Source organism: Castanea sativa, chromosome 11, assembly GCF_040712315.1.
Source record: "Castanea sativa cultivar Marrone di Chiusa Pesio chromosome 11, ASM4071231v1".
Classification (NCBI taxonomy): domain Eukaryota; kingdom Viridiplantae; phylum Streptophyta; class Magnoliopsida; order Fagales; family Fagaceae; genus Castanea; species Castanea sativa.
Genome location: NC_134023.1, coordinates 4,969,833 through 4,990,064, shown reverse-complemented (window position 1 = coordinate 4,990,064; position 20,232 = coordinate 4,969,833). Strand labels below are relative to the sequence as shown.

At 31.5% G+C, this 20,232-nt stretch overlaps 3 protein-coding genes and 1 non-coding gene across 5 annotated transcripts; 2 read left to right on the top strand and 2 right to left on the bottom strand.

The window, feature by feature from the left end:
- The first annotated feature begins 383 nt into the window (after positions 1 to 383).
- LOC142615299 (tRNA (mnm(5)s(2)U34)-methyltransferase, chloroplastic) lies at positions 384 to 6,428 on the top strand. 2 transcript variants are annotated; one of them, XM_075788037.1, is made up of 6 exons: positions 384 to 611; positions 920 to 983; positions 2,373 to 2,565; positions 4,038 to 4,108; positions 5,278 to 5,433; positions 6,209 to 6,428. In XM_075788037.1, coding segments are annotated over exons 1-6 (690 nt in total). In that variant the 5' UTR covers positions 384 to 406; the 3' UTR covers positions 6,210 to 6,428. The 2 variants fall into 2 exon arrangements, with proteins under 2 accessions (XP_075644152.1, XP_075644151.1); XM_075788036.1 differs by having other exon boundaries at positions 6,204 to 6,428.
- Positions 6,429 to 7,818: 1,390 nt separating this feature from the next.
- TRNAR-CCG (transfer RNA arginine (anticodon CCG)) lies at positions 7,819 to 7,891 on the bottom strand. Its single transcript has one exon. It is a non-coding gene; the product is annotated as a tRNA-Arg (tRNA).
- Positions 7,892 to 10,341: 2,450 nt separating this feature from the next.
- Positions 10,342 to 13,450, bottom strand: LOC142615026 (patellin-4-like). Its single transcript, XM_075787682.1, has 4 exons — positions 12,119 to 13,450; positions 11,269 to 11,393; positions 11,037 to 11,178; positions 10,342 to 10,596 (listed from the first exon to the last, which is right to left on the bottom strand). The coding sequence occupies exons 1-4, from the start codon at positions 13,448 to 13,450 to the stop codon at positions 10,342 to 10,344; spliced, it is 1,854 nt and encodes a 617-aa protein (XP_075643797.1).
- A 2,130-nt stretch (positions 13,451 to 15,580) lies between these two features.
- LOC142615936 (transcription factor bHLH52-like) lies at positions 15,581 to 19,119 on the top strand. The gene is made up of 2 exons (XM_075788840.1): positions 15,581 to 16,243; positions 18,910 to 19,119. The coding sequence occupies exons 1-2, from the start codon at positions 15,581 to 15,583 to the stop codon at positions 19,117 to 19,119; spliced, it is 873 nt and encodes a 290-aa protein (XP_075644955.1).
- Positions 19,120 to 20,232: the final 1,113 nt, after the last annotated feature.

Below are 20,232 nucleotides of genomic sequence, written 5' to 3'. Positions count from 1 at the left end.
TACATTAAAAAAAAATTTAAAGATAGTTTCAATTTATTAGGAATGCGTGATGAGTTTGTCAAATATACCGTGGACAATTACTTTCATATAAAATAAAATATTATTACAGTCCTTAAATTTTACCAAAAATTTGTTTTTCGTCTATAAATTTTAGAAAGTTTATTTTTCATTCCTAAGTTTTGTAAATAGATTTTTTATAGTTTAGGGCCAAAAATATAAATGAAAAAAAAAACTTTTTTTTTTAATAGTTTTGTGATAAATTTTTTTTTTTTTTTTTTAAATTTTGAGTATAGAAATAAAACATTTTCAGAGCCAAAAAAAAACATTTTTAAGCTTCAAATTATCACTCTTTCAGTCCAAATTTGTAGACTCTGTCACACACAGAGAGAGAGAGAGAGAGAGAGAGATGTTATCGCTTAGACTTTGTTGTTCACATTCGCTTGTAACTTCGAAACCCCTTATTGGTTTCGTGGAGAAACTCTCGCTTTCTTCTCGAAGAAACGTTTCGCATAGTAGCAGCAGAAACCTCTGCTTCTGTGTGAAGCGGCCCATTGAGCCGAATGGATACGCTTCTTATCAAAATCGTACTCCACATGATTCTGCTCTTTCTGGTACTCCTTTTTCTGTATTTTGTGATAGCGACTTCAATGGAGAAAATTTTTAAAATATGACAAAAATGGTTTTTTTTTTTTGGTGTGTTTCAATTTTTCGAGGACAAAACAGAATATTAATGGTGGTTGGCCATTTGGGTTTTGTGCTAAAATTCAATATTTGCTTCTATTTTGATGGATTTTTGCATGAAACTGTAGTTATAAAATCTGGGTTTTGTAGTAAGTTTGATAAATTTTTTGTAAAATGATGAGCAATCGTTATAAAATATTAGGCATATAGTAATTGTAATGTGAATGCTGTGATGTAGGAATGGAGGAAGTTCTTGGGAGCTATGTGTTTGGGAAGAAGAAGGCAACAGAAGTTGCTCACTTGTAAGTACTTATACACTGGATTCCCTGAAATATTGGTTTTATTTTGTTGTATATTTGGTTTTCTGTTTGATTCTTTACTTAAAGTAAAAACCCTTTTTAGTTTGGATTAATTTGTACTTGTTTTGAAACTTATATGACAATTTTTTCTTTTGGAAAATTGAAAATGGGTTCTTTGACCTTTTTGTTCTTGTTCTCAAGTGGCTGTGGTTTCGCTACTGCTTCAGTGCAATGACTTTGGCCACAAAAATCTATGGTTAAAAGACTTTCTTTTGTGATGCTTAGTCTGCAATTGTTCTGTTGGATATAAATAGTGGTGACATTCTTAATGGATGAGCTTATGTTAATATATTATCACTTGATGGGATATTATATGTAATGGTAAGAGTTACATTGATCAATGTGGTAAAGTTTGATTTTTTATGTTCAAAATACCAAACCTTTATTGACTAAGTGCAAAATTTTGATTAATTATTAGCATCATAGTGGAAACCCTATAGAAGACAACAAACTGAAATAAATATATAAGTGCACTATAAATACTGGAGAAAATAAAATTTTTACAATGATAAATACCAACCTTCTGTAAGAATATCTTTTCTGTACCAAATTGAATGCAAAGCACCTGATGTGAGTTTTAGCTTTTGGGGTTGTGTGTGCTTGCATGTGCATGTGTGTATAAAGTTTTTTATGAATTTTTGTTTCATGTAAGCATAAATAGGAACATTAGGTTTGTTGGCTTACTCTCTACAAGTTTCTTATCTTTCTGTTAATCAACAATTCGTGGAAGCCATTTTTTAAGGTCCCGATATATCTTTTGTTGAATAATTAATGGCATACTCAATGATGAGATTCTTCCCATGCATATTCCATGCTTACTTCACTTCCTATCTTGCAAGTGATTTGCTCATCCTTTACAAGGAGATTAAGTTGCACCTGATCATGCTGTCATTTATGACTAACTGCTCCTTTCTAGGAAATAATTTCGCATTCTAGATTTAGTGGTGAACTTTAAAATGTCTTTTTGTAAACTGGCACAGATGATTGCAGAGCTCTTTTGCAATTAAAATGTCTTTATGCTTATGTTTATGAGCTGAATGCTGCTTGTGCTTTGGTGGGCCCATGAAATGAGCTTGTTTTATGGACTTTCTTTGACTCTGTTTACAATGAGCTTCTACAGGCTCCTGATGAGCCATTTTCAAGTTGGGCTCGGGCTTGAGCTATTAAAAAACCCCATTGATATTTAGTCTCTGAGCAATATTTGTTTGTGAATTATTGGGCCAATTTGTTCTGTGCCATTTCTAGATTGGGGCATTTACATTTGTATTTTGCATATTATTTCAGGCAACTGTGACCAGGCATCAAATATTTTCTATTGCCTATGTTTACCAGGGTTTGGAAACATGTTGTCCAGAAAGGGGATACGGTCATTGATGCCACTTGTGGCAATGGTTATGATACTTTAGCAATGGTCAAAATGGTCGCTGATGAATCAGCCAGGGGATGTGTTTATGCAATGGATATTCAGAATGGTGCTTTAGAAAATGCTTCTTCTTTGCTAGAAGAATCACTTAATCCAAACGAGGTGCCATTATCTCATAACATCTTTTACTTTTTGGAAGTAATCCATTTTCAGTTAACATATATGGAACTTCAGTTCTAACTACATTACTACCACTGTCTAATGTTAATCCACAGACCGTAGTGCATGAGTGCCACAGCTGGAATTTATCTGATTCCATAGCACATAAGAATCTTTTAGTGTGCTAAGTATATATGTATGCAGCTTGTTATTGGTGAATAATCTCAGAAGTCAAATTTATTACCTTTACCTGAAGGGGACACCAAATGTAATAATGCCCTGATGGGCCACTAAACTTACTTTCAGTGCTTTTAGAAATGTCAATTGTCTTGTTGATGAGGCATTCTGCATTCAGTATATTTAGTAATGAAGGAGATTACCAAGATTTGTTCTCTTACGTGTTCAACCTCAGTTCACATGTTGGAAGACTGCATGTTCAGTTACAAGGCCTGATGTAGTATGCTGACTAGATATATTATTCTACCAAATATTGATTGGATATATTAAAATTCTTTATTTGTTTAATTTCATTTGTCAATAGCCATTTGGTGGGAAGTAAATTCTCTGATAAAAGGATAAAATTGCCTGTCTTGGGAGCACTAAGAATTCTTTAACAGCCTCCTGACTCCTGCAACTGTTGTACTTGAGTTTAATCAGAGATGTGGAACTTAGCAAACACACCCCCCTTCCCTCCCCCACCCCAATTCCTGTCTGGTTCTGTTATATTTGATGTGGACTTTGTGGTGGGAACTAAATTGTCATACATTTGAGGATATAAATGATTTCATGGATACAATCAATAGAGCTATTTGCTAGATTGTTGTTTGATTGGTCTCATGTGTGGGGCTTTACTCATAGCAACTCCATTCTTGAGTTTTTAGAATAACTTTCTTTCTATGCATGACCTTTCTAATTCTTTAGACTTCTTTGTGTTCACTTTCATGTACACAAATTAGTCTTGTTTAATAAAATACTTATTTACTTATATAAAAAAAGATAGTTTCACAACAGTACTCGTTGGCCTTGATCTACCTTTTGTTTTTAATTGTGGAGTTCACTGGAGAACAAGAATAGAATTTGATCTTTGTGTGTTATCCTTTTTTATTTTCACTTGTCATCTCCCTCAATATCAGATCAGGTAAGAGTTGTGAAAAGGGGAAACAGAGAATAAGGTTTTTAGATATCCAAAAAGAGAAAAGGGGAAAAAATGAATTGCTCATATAGATGCAAACATGGTGAAATGCCCATTAAATATTTGTAATTATGAACAACAAAGCTTACATACATATTGTTGATCAAACTGTTTAACCGTTGCTAAATGTATCATAATTGCACCATTTATACCATATGATATAGTTTACTGGTCTTTAGGAATTGGAGACATGTTGTATATTTTTAGGACTTATCAAAAAGTAATTGCATTTGTAATTTCATAAGTTGTAGTGCAATTGCTTATGAGTTGCAAACATGTGCAGAAAGGGCTTGTTAAATTCTTGCCCATGTGCCACAGTAAAATGGACAAAGTTGTTCCAGAGGCCTCTGTGAGGTACTTACTATGACTCAAGTTTCTTACAATCTTTATTTAAATGTTCTATGTTTATAAGCGATGACATGATGAATATTATTAAGTTTTTCAATTGATTAAATACAAATTTACTTTCTATTTGCTTTTACCTTTTCCAACTGAAACTTTGTTACAATCTTTACCTTCATAAGGACCTCAAAAAAATACTCAATTATTTGAAAATTTGAGATGCTCCAACTTTAGTACACACATTTATTGAAACAATATGAGGGTGAAGAATTTAGTTATGGTTTCAAGCTTCAGGCCATCTCACTTGCATCATTAGGCTTTAGAGGTTGCTTCTTAAAATTGAAGAGTTATGATGGAGTTATTAAAGGGAAATTAATTGTTGGTGCTACAATACACACACACACGCATATACACGCACATACTTATCAAAATATTTTTATACACGCACACACACCATGTGTTTGCAGTCCATAGCACTTTCACTTTGTTTTAAAGGCAGTTTTCCAATATAGGTATTTTTATATTAGCGAGTAAACATGCTAGTTCCTTTTTTTTTTCCCTCTCCTTTTCCCCGGCACATCTTCTTGGCTTTCCTTTTTTATTCTTTTCTGATCCAACTTATAGTGGAGGTCAGTAAGATACTTTTATGCTTCAGTAAATAAACTTTTCATATCCAAGCTCTTAAGACAGTGCTTAGAACCAAGATTTGTAGGGAACACATAAAAATGCAATAACATGGTATAAATATTGATACAACTAGCACATGAGTAGCTGCCACAAATAGCATCCCTAATATATATATATATATATATAGGTACAGCATGTTCACTTGGTCATTTAATTTCATGTTTGCAGTGGAAATTTTTACATCAGCTGGGAAATATTAAATAAATAAATAGTGACTGCATTTATGATCATATAGTTAAACAATTATCTAGAAAGAAGACATCCAATCATCTATAGCAATTAACTGTGGTATCTATTCTACAAGCAAGGAGACAATAAAATTGGTTCCATTTTTGTATTTATATTATATCTAATTTTAGTTATTATAATTATTTTGTTACCTTTTATGGATTCATATAAGATGGCAATATTGTAAATCATATTGCTGTATTTTATGAAGAACAACAACACATGCATCCTGATTAGGCAAAAATTGATGACCTGTGTGCTTTTAGGCTTGTTGCATTCAATTTAGGTTACCTTCCTGGTGGTGACAAAACAATAATTACAAAGCCTGAAACAACACTCCCTGCACTAGAAGCTGCAAAGGGAATCCTAATGCCAGGAGGGCTTATCAGCTTGGTGGTTTATGTGGGGCATCCTGGCGGCTGGTGATACTTCTTCTCTTGTTGATTCTTATGGTTATTAATTTTCTTTTGCTCACTATGCTAGTTTCCAATGAATGATCTGTGCTATATCTGGCTCACCTATCATAACCTGGTTGACTGAAGCTTGTAACATGCTAATGTGGTCAGTCAAGGCCAAATTTTAAAGCTCATGCGTAATTCTGCTCCCAATTAGCAGAATGAACAATTCAAAGTTACTTTGTTAAGACATAAACAGTCATCTGAGTAACAAACCATACTTGAAAGGTTTGCTTTGTTGTTTACATGGACAATTTGATATGATCAAATATTAGATATTATTTTAGGGTGATATAATTGAATTTGCACAGGCTGTATGTTCAGATAATTTCCTTTATGGTTGATTTTTTTTTTATTAGCCAAATTAAGTATTAAGTTTAAGCATGAATTCCAAAGAAACAAATTTCTGGCACTCCGTCTGCAACCTTCCAACTTAGTGGCTTTCCTTTCTATTTAAGGTCCCTTAGATCAGTATGATTTTGGTGAAAGTTTCATTGTTATAAACTTTCATCAATATATAGGTAAATTGAGTGAGGTTCCATGAAGAATGATTCAATATTATCCTATCATAGGTTCTCTCCATTAATTAATGATTAATATTTAATGTTGTTTATTATTTAGGAAATTTTTCCTTCTTCTCTTTCCCCTTCAATAAGGGACTTTGGTGCTTATGAACTTCGTAGAATTTTAATGGTTGAATATTCATTAATAGATATATATTGGGTTTTGCTATCCAGGGCAGAATCTGAGACTGTGCACACTTTTGCTTCTGAATTGCCAGTTAACAATTGGGTCTGCTGCAAGTTCCAGATGTTAAACCGACCATGGGCTCCCATACTTGTTCTCTTATTCAAAAGATGAGTCATTTTGTTTTCCCAATTGTAAGGATTTTTGTACTGTAACCATTTCCTAAAGACTCATTCTTATTTTATGTAAATATTGTACAATCAGTTGAATCACAATGCTTCTCTCATCCCTGATATATATATATATATATATATATATATATATATATATATATTCAGTTTATAATAACTTCATATCAACTTGAAATATTGGTCAACATGTAAATCTTTCTTAGTCTATGGATGTTAAGTGCACTTGGAATGCATTTAAAAACTAAGGGATTTGAAAAACAATTTCTCGTTAAATAGCTAGATATGTCAAAAGTCTTATAACTCAACTGGTTGGCATCTCTCGTGTTTTCAAGGGAGACATTTATGTTCAAATCCCTCTCCCAATTATCGAATTATCCACACACAAAAAAAGAGTTAAATAGCTAGATATAAATTTAATGACACATAACAATTTGAGTTTTGGAGATTTTTTTTTTTCAAATAAAGACTTGTAACAATAATGTTTTGAAATAATATATTACATCTACTCATTTCAAATCCATTTATTTACAATGCTCAAATTTATTCATAAAATCAACAAGAAAGAGTTATCATTTCATATTCTATTCAAGTCATTTAATAGAATATAGTTTTTTTCTTTAAGTCAATTCAAAGGTTTGACTTATATTCAATGCATTAGAGCATTAGATGTGACATGGACATGACATGTATCGATCTCATATCTTATCCAATGCACTTGACAGAAGTCTTGCCCTTTATCTAAAAAAATTATTGAAGTGAAAAACTACTTCTTGAAATAAGAAACTAAAATTGTCACGACCCAAACAGTGATACCAACTCCTAGTTGGCCAGTCAGGACCTTGGTTAAGTAGTAAACTCTTATTAATCATGATAACATCCTGATTAAGACTAATCAACTCCAGGAAAATTACCAACAGTGTACCAAAATTTTCTTATGTTTTGTTTTGGATTATGCACACAACGTTTTCGATGTTATGAAATTTATTGCGTAGGATTTGAGATGAAATACTCTATGTGGTACTTTGTAAGGCTAGCAAAATTATTTTATATAATAACTTATTTATAGAGACTGGTTATGAATAATAATAATAAAATAATGACTCTAATACTACATGACAATAGCTTCAAATAGATATTGTTACCCATTTCTTTTCTCCACAAATATTTGAATCTTTGACATCTGGAGAGATAATATTTGATAAAAATGTGAATGGCAATTATGAAATCAATAGTAAACTATTTTACCAAATAAGAACAAAACCAATCTTATGATTTAATTAAGTTATTATGGGTGTGCATACTTAGTACTGCTAGAATTATATTCAACGAATATGCAATACATATATTTAATTTTGGTATAAAAAAAAATATAAAACAATTATAAAGAATCAGTGGTTGGGTTGGGCTTTCCTGGATAGAAAAGGAGTCCGTAATTGACACTGAACAAAAGACGAAAGGTGGAAAACAAAAAATACGATCGCGATGGGACTCGAACCCACAATCTCCCGCTCCGGAGGCGAGCGCCTTATCCATTAGGCCACGCGATCCTATGGTCAGGAACTGCAATGTTAATTATATATTCGGAACCATAAAGCATCTATATCTATATATATATATATATATATATATATATATATATATATATATGACAGGTGCTATATCCACAACATTTTCACAACAAATCATAAGTGGATACTTGTTATTGGTTCAAATTTGAACTTAACACTAAGATTACTTTTTTACTCCAACAATAACAACCAGTAACAACTTGCCACTTAAGATTTGTTGTGAAAATGTTTAGTAGAGAAAGCTTAAGGGTTGATTTGGTTGTGTGGATTTTACGTTTTAGTTGGGAGAGATAGAGAGGAGAAAATAATAGTTTGGGGTGTTTGGTTGGGTTGATTTTAAAAATGTGTATTTTTTTTTTCCTAGTGTATTTAAGTCTTAATGAATAATTACAAAAACCATACCAAACCACCTGTTAGAATGTGAACCAAAGCATTCTTTGGAATGATTCGGTATAAAATACCGAATATGCAAGAACCCATTATCAAACCCGGTAAAACTGACAGATTACACGGGTTAATCTTTTTAACCCATGGATAAACCAAAAAAAATACCTGTATTTACCAAACTACTGAAGATTAAAAAGATAATTTGATAAAGACATAAAATGATAAACATTAAAGACTAAAATACTAATGAGATAAAGTAAAAGTCAATATCGCCATGAGATGAGAGTTGAGATTGGAGACAATAAGAGATAGTGATGAGAGTTTGAGACCTAAAGAGATAAAGAGATATTGATAAAATTATATATGCAAGTGATAAAGTGATGAACTTTATAAAAAAAAAAATTTAAGAGAGACAAAAATAGAAGAACTTCTACACTAAAAAAGTCAAAATTTATCATACTAAAAAGTTAGATGATTAAGCTAAAAGAGTCCAACATCTCACAAACATGTAATCTCTAGGGTTTAATGATTAAGCTAAAAATTTATTTTGATTTTCTATGAGATATGTTATTTCAAGACTTTTGAACTATATAACTTGGTTATTGGATGATTTATGTGAATGATATGTTTATTTTTTATTCTCTAACTTTATGTCATATGATGTAATAATATATTTTATGTGAATAATATTTTTTTTTATTTCTTTTTATAATTATAAAATATATTATTTAATTAATTAATAAACCTACAATTCAAAAAATGATGATTGAACTAGTAAACCAATTCTTCAACCAGTCAACCTCCGATACGGTTTTTATTATGATTTTGTTATGAATTGCTAAAAGAGGAGATTGTAAAATTTGTACTTTTAGGTTAACAACCATGTTTTAAGGAAAATTGGTGGGGCTCAGTGTTTTCTGCTTGAACTTACTAGAATGCTATCCTCCAACTTTTCTATCCCCAACTAAACAAAGCCTAAATTTGTCTTGTTTGGATGGTATTTGGAAAACCTAAACATAATTGTTGGTTTATCAATACTACTATTTGAGGGGCTTTTCTTATTTGGGATCTTTATTTTTTTTTTTCAAAAATGCCCCTACACCCCTATGCTTAAGTGAAGACAAAACTAAAGGACAGTTCGGTAAAAATAAAATTTTAACTCTCACTAAAACATTGCCTAAAAATAGGGTTACTCTCTTGTTAATTTTCAAATTGCTTTATCTACTTATAAATTCTAAATACGTAATATTAATGAGAAAATGTTTAAACCTTAAATTGAAATGAATGAAAAACTATAACACAGAAAAAAAGGGAAAAAAAAAAAAAAAAAACCTCATTGCACGCAAAAAGCACATGTGATGAGGCTAATTACCATAATAGGTCTTATAATAGCTAAATTAGTAGAGATGTAGTCAATTGAACTTCCCATTATAGATTATAGACGTAAGCTGTTAAAACCCAATCAGAATAAGGGCTTATATTATATTTTTTCCCTCTCTCATCTTAATTTACTTCTTAATATTTTCATACATTATAGCTAGGGTCTTGGAATTCTTTTTTGTAGTGTCCTATCTTACGAGAATTCCTCTCCTTTATTAGTGATTTTTACCATCGTTCTACTTCTTTGAACAATATTTTCTGTCACAAGTCACATGTTCAATCTACCAGTCTCTTAAATAGGATAGAGGCCTTATATATATTTTTAAAAAAAAAAATCAAAATGCTCATTTACAAGACTTTTTTTTTATTATAAAAAAAAAAACACGTGTAAAATTCTCAACTAGTAGATCTATCACAGAGGTATATTAGTGATCTAAGATGGTTAAATCTAGAGAAAGAGCGTCCCTTTCATCACATCATAATATATATTTTATACATGTAAAATAGTATACAAGAGTCGCAATATCAAGCCTCAAACATAATACCAAATATTCTTATCTCATCTTTGAGAAATATACTAAACGAAGCAAAATAATAATAATAATAATAATGATAATACAGTATGTAGTATTTTCACTTTAACTTCATCAAGCATAGTTAGATCAAGAGGAGATATTCTTGGTCTTGTATCGGTAGAGAACACGTTTTTTCTTGAGTGACGAATTCTCAACAATGATCACAACTTTTCCTGGTTCGTTGTTCTTAAAAGAGTTGCGAATCGAACCCTCTTGTACACCTAGCTTCCTGTCTCTTTGAATGATAAGGCCATATGATCCCTCATCGCTTGGTAAAAATTCCTCCCTGTAATTCACTTCCCAACCCAAGATTATCACGTCCCAGATTAAAGTAGTTCCAGCCTGTTAATACCACCAAACGAAAACCTTTATCAAAGTTGGACAATTGCTTGCTAAGTCATAGAATTGATCTTATGAAAAAACTAACAAAGCTGTTTCTAATGCTTTGTCTAACTTGAGCAAAAGTATGTTGTAGAGTTGAGAATCTGGGTGCATTTACAGGTAGTTCTTTCATAATTTTAAAATCTCACTTGTTTTTTTATACACCCTTATACTTAAATTAACTTTTAGCGAAAAGTTGTATTTAATGGAGGTAGAGTAGGATAAATATTGTTGCACAATTATGATTTCAAGTCAGAATTTCAATTTCTTTTTCAGTTGTGTGTAAAAGTGTATGCATTAAGGTGTATGTAATAAACACGACTCCACCTAGTAATATACTAGGTTCAGGCATTCATATATCACGATTTCCAAATAGAAAAGAGAAATGTCTCGGTGTGTACCTCTAATACTGGGATCTCAATATTTTCTTTTGATCCTGCCTTGACGGAAACTTCCCTAACGGGATCTTCAGCTGAGAACTCAGACTCATTTTCCTGCTTAAGCCCACCATTATGGACAAAAACTTCCTCAGCAGCAATGTACCTGCAATGAAGCATTTAGTTAATTCCAATATTTCTAAATAGACTCATCAATAAGTCAGCTTAGATATTAGAGACCTTGTAGGGTTCTTACTTGAATAAGGTTTCTGAAACCCTAGCCGGGCGAGCGAAGACAAACTTGCTCTTGGTTCTTTGGGTTAAGAAAGGTAAGAGGAGGGCACCAAAGGCGTAATACCAGAAAGGGACATTGATGAATACCTATGACAAAGATAAGTGGTTCATCATTAGTAGCATTGACAGTAAATTGAGATATGCAAATTCAGCTTTGTAAAAGAATTATAAGCTATCTAGATGCAACTCAGCAGAATTAATATGAGGATAAACTTAACTGGTTAGGATAAATGTAACGGGTTTGTTAGAATTTGGAAGTCAAACAAAAAGATGAAAATTCTTGGAAAACTTTTAGAAAATGTGTATGTTTGATATAAGACCATATAGTTGGCAAGGAAAATTTTGTGATGTTATACATTAATAAACAAGTTTCAGCAAAATCCAAAGAATTGGGCATATCTATCTTCAGACATAAGGCCAAAGAAGAATGAAATATTCATACATGGATACATAAGTGTATATATTAGAAAGTGCTAAACTTAGTTATCAAAAAAAGAAAGTGCTAAACTTATTAATAATTTTACTAGAATAAATCTTACAAAATGAAGTGACAATGAATTTTATTGGTGTCATATCAATAACATAATAAATAATTTTTTTTTTTTGGTTAAGTGTTTAAAAATTGACATATTGATTTGAAAAATCTACATAATAGAATTTGTAAGATTAATAGCATCACTCATATGTATTTATTAAAAACAAAATTATGAAGAATGCATGCAAATTGTTAGGTCTTCACAAGCATTTAGTTCAGAAAATTGCGAAACATAAATCACCATCAATGAAACTAATGATTGAGAAGAAAACCTTACATTTTTTGCAGCAAATTCAGGATAGTTGTCTTGGAGGGTCACAATCACTTGTCTGGCAGCAATCCTAAATTCCTTCTTTGAGGGTCCTGGAGAGTCCTTAAGATCAATGATTTGGAGCATTGAGCACACACCCCCAGGTTTGAAATCAAGCTTTTGAATCCCCTTCTCCATCAGCTGAATCCTCCACCTCAAAAACTTTTCACGATTTTCTTGGGTCCCAAGTATCTTGTTGTATATCTCATGATCTCCAAGCAACCCAAAATTGTTGTAGCATACTGGGTGGCCTTGGCGATCCACACCATTCATGTAAGCAAGAGATTCAAAATCAGCATCAAAATTCTCATTCAAGATCGAATCGATATTGTTTTCCTTCCTCCATTGAAGTGTATTCCTTAACATTTCAAATGCTTCATTGACCTTGAACTCTCTAGCCCTCAAGAACTTCAAAAGCACTACATCAGTGGCAATGTCTGCTTTGCTAGGCAATAATGGTACACCCCAAAGAGCAATATCCTTATCAATAATATCCTTTTCTTCCTCAACAGCCACATGGGTGCTTTCCTTTGCGGCCTCTTCTGTGAGTTTCTTCTTTTCTTCAGTTTCTTGCTTTGACTCTTTGCTCTCTTTGGCATCATTGTTCTCAGCTTTTTCTTCTTTAACATTATTGCCACTCTCTTCTTCTTGTTTCTCTTTATCTTTGCTCTCTTTTTCCAATGATGTTGCATTTGCTTGTGATTCAATTTTCTTTTTCTTCCCCTTCAATAAAGTATTCCCATGAATTGCTTCCTCAACCTTCATCCTCAGCTGAGACAATGCATTCTTCTCACTCTCTTTCAAATCAGAAGAGAAGTTGCTCTCTTCTCTGAATGAAGAACTCTTCTCAACTGTAGGAGGTGGTGATGAAACAGCTTTTTTTTCAGCTTCATCTGTCTTCTCCAATCTTTCATAATCTTTCTTTGTATTCTCAGTCCCTGCCTTCCCACGAATAACTTCCTCAATCTTCATTCTCAGCTTGACCAAAGCCTTCTTCTCATGCACTTTCAAATGAGAGAGGAAGTTGCTCTCTTTCTTAGAAGAACTCCTCTCAACATTAGGAGATGGTGAAACATCCCCTTTTTCAGCTCCATTTTCCTTCTTCACCGTCTCTTTCACTTCTTCAGCTACATTCTTTGTATTCTCAGTCACCAACCCATCGTTTTCACGCACATCCTCTTTCTTTGGTTCTCCATTTTCTTCAACTTTCACATTTGCCACTGTGACATCTTTGTTTTCAACATCCTTGGATAAATTTTGCTCTACATGTTTTCCATCGATCTCAGTAGTTGTTGCCATTTTGAAGTTTGTTTGATTGAATTCAAGAGTTTAATTCCTAGTAAATATGGCAATGAAATGAGAAAAAGAAGAAAGTACTTGGAATATATATATGGGATAGATAAATGTAGAGACGATAGAGTGGAAGAACACGGACCTCAAAACTCTCCGTTTTTGCCTCCTATGTTTTCTCTCTTCCTTTGTTTCGTATAAAAAGAGAGACCTAGTTAATGGTTATATTTTTGAGTTTGAAAAAATCATCAATACCTTTACAACAATATAACTTTTGCAACCTAATATTGTTATTTACCTACTATCTAGAATCCGTGATTATTTATAATTCTTACATTTTCTATAATAAAAAAATGTCTTACTTGTACAAATTTTAGATTTCATAATTTTAATGATATTGATATCAAATTTGATGCCCTCTATTAAGAAAAAAATAAATGTGATGCCAAAAAAAATTAGAATTTGGACATATAAAGGGGAAATCCTCAGAGTTCTAAGAATTCGGGAACATATAATGTAAGGTTTCTTTTTGTTAATTATTATTATAATTTGCAAATAATGTGGACTGAAAATTCAGGTTTGGACACCATAAATGCATCCTCGCTCAAATGAAAACAGAAAATCTTCCATACCAAGGACAATATATATTTTTAACGAACATGGCTAGAAATTAATTGGCATAATACAATTTTTTTTTTTTTAAAAAAACCTTGTCTAAAATATTTGCAATTTTGAAAACTTCAACACAAACGGAAATAAAATGGACAAATCACTAATTATAACATTGAGATTATAGTCTAAGATAAATGAATTTGCTTGTATTCCTAACTATATAGATTTCATTAGTTAGCTTTTTGTTATTTAATTTTACTATTTTTGCTTAACTTCTGTAAACCATAGATTTAACCAAAAACATTTGTTTGTATGAGTTTTAGATGTTAGAAAAATTCCATGGTGTTATTTGTTAGGGTATGCCTCCTAATTGAATCGTTCGAACAAATGAAAAAAAATTAAAAATTTGATAAAAAAATATAAAAAAATAAATAAAGACCATCCTGCAAGTTTGGGATTTAATAAAAATGTTTCTTTTTTTAAAAAAAAAATTCTAAAATTAGGACTTGCCAAAAATGCCAAAAGAAGAACAATTAATCCTGAATAATCAACTCAAATAAGTAAAAACAATGTAAGATCAAGAATGTCAAATCACAAAAAGTTTGACTAAAAATTTGGTTGAATGTGAATTTTACAACTCCATTCAATATATTTTTTTATTTAATGTGAATTTTGACAAATTCATGGTTGGATTCTATTTTCTTTTTATATCCAAGAATTTTAGATTTTAGATTTATATCAAAGTAATGCCTAATTGTCTATATTTATACAGAGAATCTTTTCTTTTAAAAAAAATAGAGAATATTTTTAAAAGCATTAAAATTAAAAATAATAATTAATTATTATAAAAAAATAAAAACACCTAGGATACCAAGGTGAAAACTAAGCACATGGCGGTTTTTGAGGAAGTAGCTAAGGCCTAGCTTTCCTCGCAAGTAGTTAACCGCTCCAAACCTCAACTTCCGGATTTATCTCAACCCACCCACAACCCAACCCATTACCGACTTCTCTCTCTCTCTCTCTCTCTCTCTCTCTCTCAGAGTACAAATGTACAATAATTAACACACTTAGGCAGTGAAGTTGATGTCAGTTACTCAGTTTATCCAGTTTTGTACTTGCAAAATAAATTAAGGTCTTCTGAGTTCTGCTCTTGTCTGCTTCAACAAACAGCATCTACTTCCCTACACAGTATCTCTCTCTCTCTCACTAGCTATGTTTCAGTTTTTTCACTTATAGTACCTACTCGGTCATGCTTATTTCTTAACTTTTATATCTAAGTTCTTCTTAATATACAACATATTACACAACCCTTTTGCTACTATTTTCTTCTGCTACCACTTTTGTTCTCTCTTGCTAAGCTTATAAAGACTCTTATTTTTTTGCACTTCGCAAATTATTTTGAACAGAGAGGAATTGCACCCACTAAGCACTAAAATTGTTCACTTTGTGTTAATTAGCTTGCTATGTAATTGTTCAAAGTTTAAATGATAATATATACTTTGTTTCTCTTCTGCAGGTTTTACCATCATGGCCTTGAGTACATATACAGAGTTGGGAACACTTCAACACCTTAACACTCAGATTAGTTTCCAACAAAGACAAGCAGAGCTAGCAGGAGAGCTCCTAAGCTATTCCAACAACTTTGAACTTCAAAACACATTGCTTCATCCACTATATGACCAAGAAAGTTTCCTACACCCTGAAGAATGTTACACCCATTTGCTTCCATACTTATCATCTTCTTGTGAACCTTACATTTCCCTCTCTGAAATGTTGACACCTCCACAGAATTTTGAACCCTACTCATTCCCAAAACGCCAAAGATGCCATGAAAATCAATTTAGCTTGGATTTTACACCAACTTTCTTTGATGGGCTTGTTCCAAATCCTTGTCTGGTGGCCGAGGTTTTGCCTGAACTCTTCTCTCAACCGCCTGAGTATGGTATTCCACAGGTTGATTGCACTCAAAATGTTGAGAGTTCAAAGAAAATGAATGAAAGAAGTGTGTCGGCACAGAGCATTGCGGCTCGAGAAAGGAGAAGGAAGATCACTGAGAAGACTCAAGAGCTAGGGAGGCTGATTCCGGGTTGCTCTAAAATGAACACAGCTGAGATGCTTCAAGCTGCTTCCAAGTATGTCAAGTACTTGCAGGCACAAGTTGGGATTCTTGAACTCATGGGTTCATTTCAGGTAATTTTCATTAGAGATATTATAAATTTCATTACAATTTTATATATAACTTGATGTGTTAATTTTTTAACACAAAATAAAATATAATTAAAAAAAATTATTTAGTATATCATTCCATGAGGCTGGTTATATTAATTGACATGTCAATTTTTAAGCTTTTTTTTTTTTATAGTACATTTAATAATTTCTTTGACATTTTCCATTTAATTAGCTTCTGCTAAGCGATTTTTTTGGTGTCTAATTTGAGTTCACTTCATATTGGCTAATTTGTGTGACCTTTCTAGAAATGAATGCATTAATTTTTGTCATATTATCCACGGTCTTAATTTTTGAGATCTCCACGGTCTTAAAATCATTTCCATCTATTTTTAAAATGAATGTATTAATTTTTGTCATATTATCAATAATTTAAACAGTGTTTGTCAATATACGTTATTTAAATTAAATTATAAAAAAATCTAATCATTTATATTCCAAAATAAATGGAATAGATTTTAAGAGTACAAAGTATATTTAACTTCTCGTCAAAAGAAAAAGAAAGAAAAAAGTATATCTAACTTGAGAATTTAAGTGGATTTTTATAATCTTTTAATGATAAATGCATGGCCAAAGTTTCAATACATGCTGCACTAATTGGTTTGCTGTCTATGACTATAACAAGGAAAAATAGTGGGTTAAAAATACTTAGTATTCTCAAAAGAATAAATAGTGGATTAATTCCACATTAAAAATTAAAAAATGTATGAGTTAAAGAGGTTTAAAGTCTGTGTTGTGTATCCATCACTGTAAGTTTCTTTAAGACCTTCTCCCCTCTTCCTATGTGTGTGTGTTAAAAATATTTAGTATTTAAAAAAAAAAAAGATTAAAACTCCCAACTATATATGTACTAAAGTTTCTTCTCCTTTGCCTTTTCCTTTATTATTTTAATGTCTTATTGGTATATAATATTTACTTTTTTACTTATCAGATTTAATGATAAGAACCTAATAGCATCACAGCAATGCTTTTAAAGTAGCTTTTTAGTCATTATATAGCTTCAAACAAACAAAAACACCCCCACAACGATATTGCTAAACTTAAAATATTTTATCAGCTTACTACAGTGAGCTGTTAGTAGCAGCTTATTGTAGCAAGTTGCTACAAATATTAAATTATTTTCTCTTTCTTCTCTTATTATTAAATTAGTTCCTCTCTCTCTCTCTCTCTCTAGAGTCTATCCATGTGTAGTGTTTATTATATTTGTTTGTTTATGTTATTTTAATGTTATGTTTATTAAAATAAAATCTTTAATGTTGGGTGTATTATAAAGTAAGTTGTTAAAAAAGATAAAGTAGATTTTTGAGTTGCTAAAAGCTATATTTTTTTGAGAACCTTGCTGTAAATGCTCTAACTTATACAATTGAGAAAGTCTATGACTAGAATGACATTGCTCTCGGCATGTAATTTAATTAACCCAATAAGAGCTAATAATAGTATTACTACGATCCAGAAGATACCAAGAAGTAGAAAACAATCCTCATAAGGATGATTCACGAGAGAGTTTAGGAGACAGTTAGAAGATAAAGAAGAACGTAAGAAGTTAAAGCGATATACATGCATGAGAGACTTTAGGAGGAAGTTGAGAGACGTGCATGAAAGTAGGAGAGACTCAGAGAGCTAATGATCATCCAATGATACACATGCTTTCATTAGCCAATTATTCTTTTATTTTAATTTTTTATAACGAAACCTTAACCCACTATTTTTGAGAGGTTTAACCCGCTAATATTAAAATTAAGAGGTACTACGTCCACAACATTTTTATAACATTTTTACAACAAATCATAGGTGGTTAGTTGTTATTGGTTCAAATTTGAACCTAACACTAAGATTACTTTTTTGCCCCAACAATAACAACCAGTAACATCCTGCCACTTAGGATTTGTTGTAAAAATATTGTGGACATATCATTTCTCATTAAAATTAGAGAAAAATGTATGCACTTAAAGAAATATAGCTTCGCTTCATCACTTGTGTTTTCATTTCTGTTTTTGTTTTACCTTGAAATGGAGAAACTCTTTGAGATCTATGCAGTAATAGATTTAATTTTTCATGTTACTCATTCAAAAATTACTAATTTCTCTTTTCTCAACCAACTTCAAACCTATGATTCCAAACCCATTTTTTAAAATATTTGTCCATACTATGTTAGGCCATAATTTTCATATTAACATTGTCAGACATTATTAGGAGAGCTGCTTAATGATCTGGTCATATTCCTGGTGAATGACTAATACAGTTGTGCGAGTAATTTTTTTTTTTTTCTCTCTATATGAGATTAAACGTAGGTTCCTTATTTAATGATAATAAACTATACTAGTTGTGACCTACAACTAATACTTAGTTGTATCACTTTTATCTATCAAAATTCAGCCTATTTTTCTCTATTCCTCTTTTTAATATCAAATATCGGCCCAAAATAGTTCGCACAAAAAAGTGGCCCATAAATTTCAGTTCGAGAATCTATATCCAACCTCAAATCATACCAAATTTTAAACTATTGGTGAATATCAAAACTATTCAAACATTATTCGACAAGGCTTAGTTTGTTTTATTTTTATTTTTTACTGTCATTACCACCAAGTTATTTACATGGTTTTGAAAAAAGTGAAAATTATTCTGTACAGGAAACATATGCAGCCAGTCCCACAGAAATGCAAGTCATCCTTGCATCTCCAAGAGTTCAAGAGAAGCTATATTTGGAGGATAAGTGCTTGGTCCCAAAGGAGCTTTCCAAATTGTGTGTGAAAGAGCATGACATTCCATCTAAACCTTCAATTTCTAATGATCTCAATCGCCTGGTCAATCAGATGGTTGACAGAAGGCCTAGCAAGTGAAAAATATGTTACTCTTATGTGATTTAGTTGTATATAGTGTCGCTTTTTTGTAAATAATTTTCGTGCAAACTACTTTTCCATTTCATCTGATGGCTAATATTTTTCCACCTGAAAGTTTCTCATCCAAAAAATTGGTGCAGTATATATGTTTGTTCAGCTGGAAAATGCAGTGGTATATATAATAAGAAGCCTCACTTTCTTTCCTTCAGCATATTATATTTGGGACTTTATACAGTACTGCAATGAGCACAGGATAAAATAATGGAACGAAATGGAAATGAATATGTTGTATTTTCTCTATTTTGTTTGCAAGTTTATTAAGGAATGGATGGAATTTAAAACAATAATAAAGGCTTTTTTTTTTTTAGAATAAGATACTTTTTGATAAATAATAAGTTTTATTGATATAAAAAAATGATCACCCTAATATACAGGGAGTGTACAAGGGGTCAACAACTCAAAGACAAAAATTACAAGAATCAAGGAAATCAAAATAAGAAGGAAATGATTGGTTTTGCATAGCAACCAACCAATCCAAAATATGATACTAATAATAATAATAATACTATATTTCCTTTTACATTTGTCTTTTCTCAGGATAAGGATAGAATTGAGGAATTGAGATTTCACCTCCATTTCATGAATGTAATAAATGTTCTCAGTTATGAGGGAATGGAATGGAATATTTCTTGACAATACCTTTATATTCATTCCATCCCATTCCTTCCTCCCAAAGGAGCTTTTCTTTGACAATCATCTCCAAAGAGGAATAACTGAAAACCATAGTAATTCCTCCATTTCAATCTTCTTTCATACTGTCTTCCCAAACACAATATCTTATATCTTAGATACAAAATCGAGCTCAAAAATTAAATTCCTATAAGTCTATCTGTCTATAACTTCACCAACTTTTCTCAGAAAGTAATAAGAGAAAGAATGTGACTTTCAAAACATTATGTATGCCTTATCAACATTACATATACAAAGCAATTTGGCAGAAGCTCATTACAGGAAATCAATTTATCAACTCTAGTCAAACATATAACTGACTTTCATCAAAATCCATCGAACACTAAGAGGATAATATCATGTGTGAGGGTGACAAATCACATG

Coding starts and splice junctions, on each gene's coding strand:
- LOC142615936 (XM_075788840.1), top strand. CDS start 15,581: ATGGCCTTGAGTACATATACAGAGTTGGGAACACTTCAACACCTTAAC. Junction 16,244..18,909: donor AACTCATGGGTTCATTTCAG/GTAATTTTCATT, acceptor TATTCTGTACAG/GAAACATATGCAGCCAGTCC.
- LOC142615026 (XM_075787682.1), bottom strand. CDS start 13,450: ATGGCAACAACTACTGAGATCGATGGAAAACATGTAGAGCAAAATTTA. Junction 11,179..11,268: donor GTTTCAGAAACCTTATTCAA/GTAAGAACCCTA, acceptor GCTTCATTGCAG/GTACATTGCTGCTGAGGAAG. Junction 10,597..11,036: donor TTGAGATCCCAGTATTAGAG/GTACACACCGAG, acceptor TGGTATTAACAG/GCTGGAACTACTTTAATCTG.
- LOC142615299 (XM_075788036.1), top strand. CDS start 407: ATGTTATCGCTTAGACTTTGTTGTTCACATTCGCTTGTAACTTCGAAA. Junction 984..2,372: donor GCAACAGAAGTTGCTCACTT/GTAAGTACTTAT, acceptor TATGTTTACCAG/GGTTTGGAAACATGTTGTCC. Junction 5,434..6,203: donor GTGGGGCATCCTGGCGGCTG/GTGATACTTCTT, acceptor TTTGCTATCCAG/GGCAGAATCTGAGACTGTGC.